Source organism: Vombatus ursinus, unplaced genomic scaffold (genome assembly GCF_900497805.2).
Source record: "Vombatus ursinus unplaced genomic scaffold, bare-nosed wombat genome assembly UNPS02014799.1, whole genome shotgun sequence".
NCBI classification, from domain to species: domain Eukaryota; kingdom Metazoa; phylum Chordata; class Mammalia; order Diprotodontia; family Vombatidae; genus Vombatus; species Vombatus ursinus.
In genome coordinates this window covers 22,874,678-22,888,209 of record NW_020954577.1, presented here as the reverse complement: position 1 = coordinate 22,888,209, position 13,532 = coordinate 22,874,678, and the positions used below count along the sequence as shown (strand labels likewise).

Below are 13,532 nucleotides of genomic sequence, written 5' to 3'. Positions count from 1 at the left end.
CTTCTTCTTCTTCTTCTTCTTCTTCTTCTTCTTCTTCTTCTTCTTCTCCTTCTCCTTCTCCTTCTCCTTCTCCTTCTTCTCCTTCTCCCTCTCCCTCTCTCTCTCCCTCTCCTCCTCCTCCTCCTCTTTCTTTTCTTTTTGGAGAGGCAATCAGGGTTAAGTGACTTGCCCAGGGTTACATATCTAGTAGGTGTCAAGTGTCTGAGGCAGGATTTGAACTCAGGTCCTCCTGACTCCAAGGCTGGAGCTCTATCCACTAAATTTTCTAATTAACAACCAATCACTATTTTCTAGGGGCCAGCCACTGGTACCAAGCTAAAATGGGTATGAACTAACAGACTGAGAATATGAGCCCAGTGATGAAAGAAAGCCGTGGTTTTTCATAAGAATCTTTGTACCAAGGGCAAATGGCATTAAGTACTCCCTTAGTTGAGTAGGGGTTGGGAGTGATAGAAGACAGAGACCCTAGAACATAGGTTGCAACATAGGTTGCTGGTGATCAGAGGAAGCTATTTGTAGTTTCTATTTTAACTAATTATTGCTAATTAATCTGCTAAAGAATTGTAAATGTTGAGAAAACCCTTTAAATCTAGTGTTATCTAAATTCAGTACTTTGTGACAAAGCTCTGATTATCCCACCTTGGTTATAGATCTGATACTGGATTTTTCTTTCTTTCTTTCTTAATTTCTTTCTTTGTAGGTCACAGTTTGTCTTTTTTTTAAAAAATCAGTAGTCTAAAGTGAACATAAGTTTGCTAAACACGAAGTTCTTTTGATCACCATTTATAGGAACTGCAGCATCTTCTTGGCTCTGTTTCAGAAACCGCATATGGCACGGAACGATCATTTCCCAGTAAGTTAGTTTTGTATGTTATCAAAACACCAACTGTATCCTCTTGATGAGGTGTCAAGCCTCCCACTTCAGAAACTGCTCACTCAAAAAAAAAGCATCTGATTTTGCCTCTAAATTATATAGATGTCCATCAGCTGGACTAAAGCAGGGGTTCTGAACCCCTATTGGGTCATGGACTCCTTTGGCAGTGTCTGGTCCTTAAGTGCTTAAAATAAACTTATTAAATAATTTATAATAAAAAACAAACTTATTATTATTACTATGATTAAAATAATATTAAAAGAAAATTATATTATGTATCATGTTATATATTATACATTTTATAATTGTGTTGAAATACAATTATCAAAACACTAGAAATAAACAATAAAAAAAAACATGACTTTAGGTTAAGAACCCCTGATCTAGAGAGAAACTTAGCTATGCTTCCAGTGGGGTGTGCTACAGCCAGCTCTAATCAGCTAGGGAAAGCCAATTGTTGCATTTTCACTATGAGGATTTACACCAGGGGTGGGGAACCTGTGGCTTTGAGGCCACATGTGGCCCTCTAGGTCCTCAAGTACAGCCCTTTGATGGAATCCACACTTCACAGAGCAAATCCTTTTATTATTATTATTATTTTGATTAATTAATATTTATGTTACATTATATAACATTAAATATAATGTGTTATATATGATATAATATTAAATGTAATAACCTGTGTTTATATTATGTCAATTATTTTGTTAATATCTATAATTTATATATTGTTATTATTCCATTATTACACCTTGGAAATCAGCAAATGTTATAAATCAGGGCTTGATTTATTGTTTTGTTGGTTGATAAGACTTAAGAGGTTATGGAGAAAATTTAAATAATGCAGATTAAACTTAAAAATGTTTTGTGGGTTTTCAGAGAGCTGGTTGTTAGGCATTCACCAGCACAGATTCTGCCTACTCTCTACCTCCCTACCTAAGATAGCAAACTTCTACATTCTTTAATTCAGGGACTAACAATCAAATAGAGAGCTGAAAAGTCATCACCCTTGGTGGGGCCATTGTGGACTGCTTCATCTGGCTATAGCTAGCCCACAGTTTTCTATAAAGTCCAAGGGCCAATTATTAGTAGCAAAATCTTACATTGGAGAAGTGGACAATTTATTGAGAAAAACGAAAGTCACTTTAATGTTTGAATATAACAGTCCATCTTGCCTAGGTTTTTAATAGGATCTGAGGACCCAGGTTGGAATCCTAGGGATGTATTAGGGATGAATGTGTGTGTATACATAACTGTCTGTATGAACATACATACCTATCTAGATCTACAATGTCAACTACTACATCTCTTTTTGACACACAAACATTTAAGCTATTCAAGCTTAAAACTGTACTTAAGACTTTTGTAAAACTCTGTATACATAATAATAAATCACTCAATTTGAATCATTAGCAAGATGATTTTGGCTCAACTTCTAAATCAGTCAGTGAATCATCCAACAAGCATTTAATAAGCTCCCATCATGTGCCAGAGATTGCACTAAGATGCTGGAGATATAAAGACCAAAATGAAATAGTTCCTGCCCTCAAGGAGCTTGCATTCTAATGAGGGAGACTGTTTGCTGTTTGTTGTTCACCCTTCATTCTCAAAGAGGACCAATGCCACCATCTATACATAAATAAGAATATGCTCAATTACATATGTTTATAAATATACTAAATTAAAGGTAATTGGGGGAAGATACTAATATGAGGGGGGAATCAAGAAGGAATTCATGTTAGAGGTGGTGCTTAGGATGAACTTTGAAGGAAACTAAGAATTCTAAGAAATGAAGGTGAGGAGAGGAGGGCATGGGACAAAGCCTATGCAAAGGCACAGAGATGGGACATAGTGTGTTGTGTGTGAGAAGCAACAAGAAGGCTGCTTTGAATTTCTAGAACTGGAGGAAGTCTACATATATCTCTAGATCTCTGAACCTGCTTAGGTGTATTTCTGTAAAACAAATGTGCTATCTCTTGCCCACACAGTCACTTTTGGGGGTCCCAGCATTTCCAAAATCTGAGATAGGTGGCGATGTGGATGTTACCAATGCTTACGCCAAATGAGAAATGCCTAGAAGATGTTCGAGACTCATGTCTCAAGGCTGGGTCTCCCCAAGAGTGATTTCTATTGCAAGATTTTTAGAGTCTATTAGGAATCAAGCATGGTAGTCTAGGTGAATGGTCATCCCTGCCTCAATGAGGCAGTTGTGCTGTGAAGGTAATCCCTGGGGCAAAGCACACCATCATTCCAAGACCTCCAGACACTGGTCTTCAGGTTCATAATCCACCTAAATCTCCATGGGCTATGCCGATAAGATTCCTTGGACCATCGTGCTTAACTAAAAATGTAATGTGGGGTTAGGAGAAGGACCTATAACTTTTTTCTGTTTTTTTTTAGTGGGTTTTCAAAAGCCATAATAAAATTTTCTAAAGAGGCAAAATAAATAGACATTTCTTTTTTTTAGGTTCCTTTTTCCCCTGAGTTTTTCTGGTCCTGTCCTGGGCTTTGATATTCCTTGTCCTAAACACTTGTAATAGTCTCTTGCTGGCCTTGGCGGATATAGCCTCTCCAATCTGCTCCCTACCTAGAGGCAAGCATCACTTTACTCCCTTGGGTGTCCCTTAACTCCCATAGTTCTTAAAATCCAGTAAAGGCTCTTTTTTTTTTTTTTTGCCTTTAGGGACAAATTAGAAAATCTCCTTTGGGGCTTTCAGACTCTCTTCTTCACTTAGCCCATTTTATTTACCTAAATATCCTCTGATGCTAGATCCCAGTTTATAGGCTTCCTGCCATTTAGTCATCCTTATAATGATTTTTAAAAACCCAACCCTATTAACTAAACAAATACTGATTAAATGCTTTGTAAGTACAAGGTCCTAGCTGGAAATAGGCAGCTGAAAATACAGCCTTGGTTCTCCAGTAGGGTACAATCCAATCCAAGCAAAAGTTGGGGAAAGGGGGAGAATGAATCAAAAAGGGAGTGGTTAGTACACTAATTAAGCAGCAATTTGTATTGGGAACTGTTCTAGGAATTTCTAATTTAACAGATGGCACTTATATGGCAATACTGTTATTAACAGAGGGCAACTAGATGGCACAGTGGAGAGAGTGCCTAGTCTGGAGTCAGGAAGACTCATCTTCCCAAGTTCAAATCTAGCCTCAGACACTTACTACCTGGGTGATCCTGGGCAAGTCCCATAACCCTGTTTGCCTCAGTTTCCTCATCTGCAAAATGAGCTGGAGAACAAAAAGGTGAACCACTCCAGTATCTCTGCCAAGCAAACCCCAAATGGGGTCACAGAGTCAGACACAACTCAACAATAACAACAACAATCAGTACTTGGTACATTTTTGTTGTTGTTCAGTCCTTTCAGTCTAGTCTGACTCTTCGTGACCCCACTTACATAGTAGGCTCTGAATAAATATTTATTGGCAATCATCTCCATTGTACAGATGAGAAAACAGGCTCACGGAGAGGTTGTGACTTACCTAGGGTCACACAGCTATTAAGTATCCGGTGTAAGATTTTAACCCAGATCTCCAGATTTTGGCTTTGACATCCCTTCCATTATAATATACTTCTGCAAAGTATAAATATTTCTGGATTTTTAAAGTCACTTGTAGGATTGTTCATTATATATGTGTATTATGTATATGTGTATATATGCATATATAAGTTATATCATAGATGAGGCAGCCCAGTGGCCCAGCGGATAGAACACCCCCCTCTGAATCAGGAACACCTAATTCCAAATTCAGCCTCAGACACTTAGCTAGCTGTGTGACCATGGGCAAGTCTGCTTCAGTTTCATCAGTAAAGCAGGAACAGTAATAGCGCTTACTTCCCAGGATTGTTCTGAGCCTATAAATGAGATAATATTTATAAAGCATTTTGCAAACTTTAAAGCACCATTGAAATGCTGGTTATTGTATTTGTTAAGCTATTTATGCCTTTGCTTTTATGTGTTTTTGGAGCTCAGCTGGAGTCCAGGAACCTGTTTCTTAAAGTGTTTTGATAACTGTATTTCATTATATTTTTTCCTTGTGTATTTTATTTTATGCATTTAAAAACATTATTTTGAGAACCACAGGCTTCACTAGACTGCCAAAGGGGTCCATGATTCATCTTCAATAAGGTGAAAATCCCCTATTAGTGTTTGTGCTTCTTTGCTCAATTGTTTCTCTAGGAATGGAACTCAGTGGCTCCTAATTGCCCCCTCCTTTCTACTTCCAGCATCCTCAGGAAGGTACTGCAAGGCCAGCAAACACAGAGCTGCTGCTCAGTGTGAGTTGACTGGTAATTAGGCATTTCTTAGTTTTATCCCTTAAGATTCCTAAACATGCTTGGCTAATCTTAAAAGCCATAATGATTAAGCTAATGCACTTTAAATATTCTGATATTGGAATGATTGCTTCCCAGTGGAATTGAACTCCTCAGTTGGATAAACACCATTAAAAAAACCTTATCATAATGGGTACAATTCTTTTCTGAAGAAAGTAGTTTTTAAAATAAAAAGTAAGATGAAAAGCCCAAGAATGCTAATAATATTCATACTAAAGTTGATAGAGAAGTAATACTCTTTTTTTAAATAATCCACTTTAGACATTAAATTCCACCAAATGGTAAAAACTGAAGTGGCAGGCAGGGAAAAAAAAAATCTTTTTAAGATCTGAGTTAAAGGCTTACAGGAGCTGAGAGGTTCCCGTGTAGAATTCAAAAGACTGAATGGGAAGATAAAAATACGGTTTCTCCAGAGAATATGCAACATTCCTAATTTATATGATGCTTGGTAAAAATGCTTTCCTCTTAGCAACTTTAGAAGGTTTTCAAAGCAAGCATTATTAGCCCCATTTTACAGATGAGGAAACAGCGTCAGAGGAACGAACTGATACATTTTTAAGTGACTTGTAAAAGTGTTAGAGACAAGAATGACCTGGCTGTCCTGATTCCAATTTCAAATTCTTTCTACTCCAAAACACTGTAAATGAAATGGTTATAACTTTTTCACCCCCAGATTACCAAGAGGCTCCAATCAGATCTGTGATCTTCTAGAGTTCTTAATATTCTTACTATATTCTTATATATATAATATATAATATTCTTAATATTCGTATTATAATAAGAATTATATATAATACATAATAATTACTATAATAAGAATAATAATTTGTACTTATATAGCACTTTAAGCTTAATAAAGTGCTTTATATATGGTATCTCAATTATTTACTGTTCACAGCCACCCTGGGAGGTAGGTGCTATTATAATCTACATTTTACAGATGAAGAAATTGAATCAGACAGAAGAGAATTGACTTGCTCAGGGTCACACAGTCAGTATCTAATGCAGGATTTGAAACTCAGGTATTCCTGACTCCATGTTCATTCCACAATTGTGTCATGGAGTTGCTTTGTTTTTTATCAAAATGCCCCTGATTTCATTGCACTATTTCTCTTAAATTTTAGTAAAGCGCACACAGAGGGTGTTGATCAGAAGAGAGGAAGTTGCATTTCCTTACATCCATATAGTGATTATTTCTCCAAAGGATGAAAGATATCATTTCATATTTGAAAATTTCTATATTCTAATCTAAGTAGTTTTGACTGCAATGGATATACATATAACTCCTTCTATTGGTCAATATTAATAGATGCAAGCTGAATAAATCAGCCTGATAGATTTTTGTGGTGCAAATGAGAAGCTATTAATCTTGGGGAGGGGAGTAACATATAATCTTTCCACTATTACCACCTGTCAACAAACAAATTCTTCTCAATTAGCCTTGTTTAAAAAAAAAAGCAAACTCAAGCACATTTCATCACATTTAAGTATGCTAGGCTTTTTGTTTGTTTGTGTAAGGTTTCATCTGTGGGAGTGGGTCAATCAATAAGTGTTTATTAAGTGCTTGCTATATGCCAGGCTCTGTGCTAAATGCTGGGGAGACAAAGAAAGGCAAAAGACAGTCTCTGCCCTTGAAGAGTTCCATCTAAATCAGTTCACCAAACATTCACTTAAGTGCTTATTATGTTCCAGAGGCAGCTAGGTGGTGCCATAGTGGATAAAGCGCTTAGCCTGGAGTCAGGAAGACTCATCTTCCTGAGTTCAAATCCAGCCTCAGACACTTACTAGCTGTGTGACCCTGGGCAAGTCATTTAACCCTGTTGCCTCAGTTTCCTCATTTGTAAAGTGAGCTGGAGAAGAAATGCTAAAAAAGCCTCCCAAAAAGGATCATGAAGAGTTGGACATGACTGAAAACAAATGAAATTAATGTGCCAATGTGTAAATGCCTTCCACTATGCAGATCAGCAATGCAATCTTTAATTTTTAGTCTGAGAATTTAAATAGCTTGTCCATGGTCACACATTTCAGAGGCAGGACTTGAACCCAGGACTTCCGGACTTAAAGTCAGCCTTTTATCAGCTACTCCATTGCTGCTTCTCTTAGCTATACTAACAGGTCACAATGTTTATTTGTCCCATAAATAAAACATTAGGTTAGGAACAGATGGTCAACTCCGTAAGAATCTATAAATATGTAGCTCCCTGTCAATATTAGCCAATTTTCAGAATTTAGCTGTAACATATATAAGCTTGGCAAATCAAAACATCCCCAGTGACACTGCTGCTGATTCTACCGAAGCAAATAACTTGAAATAGGAAAATGGGCTCAGTGATTTTGGGGCAGGGCCAGGAAGCCAGCAAGGGAATTTTGATATTGCCATGGTCATGGTGGGAAGGGTCATGGAGGAGTTCCCAAAAGTGTAGTTCATTTAGACTTTACAAAACAGACTAGGTAAGAACAGATGGGAGACAAAATACTTTCCAGACTCTTTATCTGAGAGATATTTGATAACCTCCAGTAACGTACTTTGCTTAATTGTAAACTCATATTTCACTTTACATGCAACTTAAAGTCGGAAATGTGAACTATCTCAGGAGATACAAAATATGCAAAGGAACTGGGCAAGAGTTACATGTTGATGTTTCATATTAATTTTGAAGGAGAGCCTAATTTTGTTATCACGTGCCACCCTTGTAATATGGGCAGCTTGTGTGACAAGGGTGTTCTACATTTTATTTGGTCTTGCAAAATGATCTTATCCTTAAAGCAAAAGTGATCAAAAGAGGTTGTGAATGAAGTTACATATTAGAGCAAAGGATTAGGAGAACAGATTTAGATCTGGAAGGGGTCTCTAGTCCAACTCCTTCATCTCACAGATGGGGAAACTGAGGACCAGAATGACTTGCCCAAAGTCACACAGCTAGGAAGCATCTCAAGCTACTTGTTACAGCTAATTAACCAAAAGCTTAGAAAATCATTGAAGAGTTGATGCAACCCTTGCCATAGGATTTCTAATTTCCAAATGACTTAGTGGGAAGGGAAAATCAGCACCAATTTCCTAAAAGAGGAAGAAAATCCACTCAAGTGGTAGTCTAGCTTCATCTTCTGACTCAGAGTTGGCTCAAAGGGCTGCAATTAATGGGAAATAGGAAGAAAATTCTAGGAAGAGCAAATCCTCTACTTTTTTTCCTAATGGCGTCACATGATGTGGATGTGGCTGTGATATATGGAGAGATTCCTCATTGGGCTCTGAATCACAGAATCAGAACTGGAAGGGACCTTGGAAATTGGCTAGTTCTACCTACTCCTGAATAAGTACACTCTACAACAGACCCAACTAGTGGTCATCTGACCTTTATTTGAAGACCTTCAATGAGGGGAAAGCCACAATTTCCAGAGGCAGCCCATTCAACTTCTTAATAGCTTTCATTGTTGGGATTTTTTATTTCTTGTACTGAGCCTAAATTTGCACATTTACAACTTCTACCAATGGCTCTCAGTTCGGCCCTCTGGGGCCAAGAAAAGTATGTCTTATACCTCTTTCCCAAGACAGCCCTTTTTAATACTTAAATATTTTTTTTTCTTTTAGTGAGGCAAGGTCACACAGCTAGTACGAGTCAAGTGTTTGGTCTGAGGCCGGATTTGAACTCAGGTCCTCCTGTCTTCAGGGCCGGTGCTCTATCCACTGTGCCACTTAGCTGCCCCTAATTGGCTTTTTTTTTTCTTTTAGAATATTTAAATATTTTAAAATACTTAAATACTTAAAAATACTTACATATTTAAAGACTTAATACTTAAAAAAATACTTTAAGTATACTACACATCCCCTAAATCGTCTATTCTCCAGGCTAAAGATTACCAGTTCCTCCAATTAATTCTTGTGTGGCATGATCTCAAGGACTTTTTACCATCTGTGCTCCCCTTTTCTGGATGTTTCCTAGGTTATCAAAAGTCTTTCCTAAAATGCTGTGCCCCAAACTGAACACAATACATCAGATATGGTCTGATTAGGGCAGAATTCAGCAAGTAGATCCCCTCCTTATTCTTATATCCTTCGGAATTTTGCCCAAGATTGCATTATCTTTTTTTTCTTCTTTTACTGTTATGACTTGTATTGAGGTTGTGGTTCACTAAAACCTCCAGATCCTTGTCAGGTGAAATGTGGTTTAGCCATATCTTCCCCAATTTTTTCCAGGAAGAGGTCCTAGGTTTGAATCATTGCTTTTTTACTTCCTACCTATGAGACCATGACTTAATCACATCATTTCTCTGCCTTAATTTCTTTGCCTGTAAGCTGAGACTTAGATAACTTTTATGATCACTTTGACTTTATATGCCACAATCCTTTGAATAAAGTCTCAAACTTAGTTCATGACATAGGTAGTATGTATGGATAAAAGGAAATTCACATGTGAGTAGTCCCACTTGAAGCAATCACTAAAACTATTGACCTGAGGCTGCATTGGTGAAGTGGATAGAAAGCTTCCCTAGAAACCAGGGAGACATGGGTTCAAGTCTTGCCTCTGATACATATTGGCTGTGTAACCCTGGGCAAGTCACTTAACCTTCCAGTGGTCTGCTCAACTCTAACTCAAGGGTGTCAACCTGAATTGGTAGAAGAAGCTTCCTCATTCAGGAATTCCCTAACAGTGGTGTCAAACCCAAATAGAAATGGTGGCCATTATATAAGGATCCCTATGGGCTACACATTGGCTCAATTTTAAAATGTAATATTTTCTTAATAAATGCTTATTAAGTTGAGAACCATAAAAGTTAGGAGACTGACTTGATCAAAGTCACATAGTCCTAAGCGTTGGAACCTCCAGATCCTCTGTTCTTTCCACATTGAGCTACGTGAGGACAGAGATGGCACTGAAGTCCAGGGCTCCTGGATCCCAGTCCAAGACTCTTTCTGTGGACCTACTTTATTCCCAGGGAATAACGTCAGGTGCTGAAGAGATGATGGTTCATTCATCTCTTAGGGAATTGGTGAACAATCTGTATTCAACAGTAAGAAATAAATCAGCAGATCATCTCATGATGGTGATATTTAAAGGTTTATTATTCAAAGAAACCCAAATATCCCTCTCACCCATGGACGATTCCTCTCAGCTTGGCGAAGAAGCATTCATTTAATATGAAGCTTTTACTCCTTCTAATCTTTGCTTTGGTGAAATCTGACATAGAATAGTTTAATGTTCTAAGGGCCATTATTTCTGTCAAATCTTGTGAGCTTATCATAATTCACATCTTGCTCAATGATTTTAAAGTCAAAATGCATAGGGATTGTATGATCATAGGTTTAGGCCCAGAAGGGACCTTGGAGGCCATTATATTAATCCCTTCAATTTTACAGATGAGGAATCAGACTTCTAGGAGAGACAATGTGGTTTCTTACATGGAGATTAAGAGGTAAACCCAACATTCAAGCTAAGAACCCCAACTCTAGCATCCTTTCCACTGTACCACACTGACTCTCTATATTTGGTTAAAAAAAATAGGGATTAGGAATTTTTTTATGATTCTACCCTATTTTAATTATCTGAATGGATTCATTCAGTGCTTGGTGTGAAAATATTTATTGAGGAAATGTTAACATCTTCAGAGAAATATCTGAGGCCTCAACCAATAAACAATGTCAGTATGAGAAACTGAATTACTGGTGGCTCTTCTTTTCATAGCCTGGCCCTCTAGTTAGCTACTGAGCATCATATAGAGCAGGGTTTTTAAAAAATTATTCATTTTAGGTTTCTTTTCCTCCCCTTTTATTCATTCATTCATTTATTTTTATCATTCTTTTTTAAAAAAATTGAGTTCCAAATTCTCTCCCTCCCTTCCACCCCTTCTCTACTCATTGAGAGAGCGAGCAATATGATATCAATTAGAAACAGGGGTTTTCTTAACCTTTTTTTTTTGTTTCACAGATGGCTTTGGCAATGTGAAGAAAATAATGTTTTTAAACACGTAAAATAAATAGGAAACCTAATAAAAATGAAGAGGCAATTTTTTCTCCTATCCCACTTCACAGACCCCCTTGAAATCTATCCATATACCCCCAAGGTGTCCATAGACTCCAGGTTAAGAACCACTGCCAAATACTAAAATCTTTGCAGCACTCTAAGCCTCAATTTCTTCATCTGTAATATGGGAGTAATAAATAGGACTTAACTCACTGTGTTCACCTTGCAAACCTCGACAATGTCTTCCAGCTTTAAGTTAAGGAACATATGCTTCTGTGAAACCTTAAAGCACTACATAAACATCAGCTGCCATTATCATTAATTATTATTATTTCAGCACTCAGAATGCTATTAATGGTTACTGGTTTTGTTGTTGTTTGCAAAATATGTGTTGAGGAAAAGACAAAAAAAAAAAAGAACTTGTTCCTATAAATGCATTTACTTCCGAGTTTTCCTACTGAACGTTGAAAAAAAAAAAGCCTTGTAGAGATATTTGCAAGAGATGGGGGAGAAGAAGGTGGGGGATTCTGTTACCTTTCCTGGCTTGCTGGATGTACCTGGCCAGCAAAGCCCCGAAGTTGCTCCTGGAATCCCCATTTCCATCAGCTCTCTGTAGAGGCTTCAGTTGACTGGGGGAGGCAGGAGCACGGACATGCCGGTGCTGGGCAGCCAGGCTCTGCTCCAGTTCAGAAGCCCCTGGGTTGGCATGGCTGGACTCTTTTGGCTGTTGTCCCAAGGAGCTAGCTGACAGGACAGCGAGGAGCACACAGATGCTGAGGCTATTGTACATAGCTGCAGGGGGAGAGAAGGAGTTAGGAGAGAGAAAACTGCTAAGCTGTATGAGCTGTAGAAAACAGAGGAAGACTGGCCAGAGGCTACTCTAGGTGAGAGCTAAGGTGGTGCCTGGTTATACTCTAGAGGAGCTTGTGAGAAAGTACAAATAGCATCCAAAGGACATTTTCAGGCGATGCTATGAGCAGACCCTTTACCTATAAGAGTCTTTTTATTGCTGCTTGATTGAGTCCATTGATCCTTTCATGGAATCATAGGATTTTCTAAGTGGAAGGAATCTCAGAGATAAATGAGATCATCCAGCCTTTTTTTTCTTCTTTTTTGCTTTGTTTGTTCTTTCTCCAGTGAAATATATGTCTTGAGGGAATGCAAGGAGGCAGATTAAAGTACCTAGCACAGGGGTTCTTAACCTTTTTTTGTGTATGTCACTTTAGTGAAACCCGTGTGTCCCTTCTCAAAATAATATGGATTTTTAAAAATTCATGATTGAAGGAAATACTAAACTTCAGTTAGAGGTTAGTGAAAATAAAGATGTGTTTTTTTCCCTCATCCAAGTTCATGGACCCTTTGGGAATCTATGAACCTCAGATTAAGAAATCCCAATCTAGACCAAACTCTCCATTTCCCAGATGAAGAAACTGAGATCCAGAAAGGTTCCGTTTCTTGTCAAATGTTGTACAATTAGGAACTGGTTGAAGCCAGGATTGACCTTGGAAGCAGAGGACCTGAGTTTAGTTAGATTCTAGCTGGACTGCTGAGTTACCTTTGTGACCTGGGGCAAGCCATGTGACTTCCTTGGGGCTCAGTTCCTCCTCTATAAAATGAGGAGGTTGGATTAGAAAACCTGTGAGTTCCATTTCAGTTAGAACTTCAGTTAGATCTATGATTTCATAAGCCTATGATTTCTTTGTTCAGAACTCCAGCGTTCTTTTATCTATTTCTTATTCCTGACTTTTTGATGAAGTACACATTATGAAAAGGTAGGTGGCATTTCCCCCCCCCCCCCCCCCCCCGTCCCAATAAGAAAAGCTTCTATCTTTTTCTGTCTTCAGGAGGAAACATTTACTTTGAATGGAACATCCTTAACTAGCTTCATAGTCAGGGACAGGCAATGACAGGACAGCAGAACCTTCCACGAAGGGAAGGAGAACTCTTTTTAAAAAGAAGATTGTATTCATTGGATGAGACTCAGACGAAGAGCTTATTTCCCCCTTAGTTAAGAAACAATTATGTTGGATTGAATTGTGAGGAGATATCTATTTTAAAAAGCAACCAAGAACCACAAAAAAGCCCATTTGCAACAGTTTTTACAAGCAATACACATGGTTTAGAATTGAATCATAATCATAATAAAGACCCCACGCATCTTTATGAGAAATGTGAAAGACTTAGAAGATTTCACTAGAGATGAGAACACATATGAGAAGACATTAATGGTCTACGCTGGTTTCCCTGGGCAAATAGGCAATTTTCACTTTCCTAGCACTGGAGTGCTTAAAGGTATTTCCATAGTTACTTCCAATCTTAAAATCTTTCAGCATTTTTATTTGAAAAGATTTTA

The 13,532-nt window shown here is 37.9% G+C and overlaps 1 protein-coding gene across 1 annotated transcript in view; it reads right to left on the bottom strand.

Moving 5' to 3' along the window:
• CCK (cholecystokinin) overlaps nucleotides 1-11,969 on the bottom strand; it is a 12,875-nt gene extending 906 nt beyond the window's left edge. Inside the window, exon 1 of the mRNA XM_027872090.1 lies at nucleotides 11,714-11,969. Within this exon, the coding sequence (XP_027727891.1) occupies nucleotides 11,714-11,969 (256 nt within the window). The remainder of the gene's footprint in view (nucleotides 1-11,713) is intronic.
• Nucleotides 11,970-13,532: the final 1,563 nt, after the last annotated feature.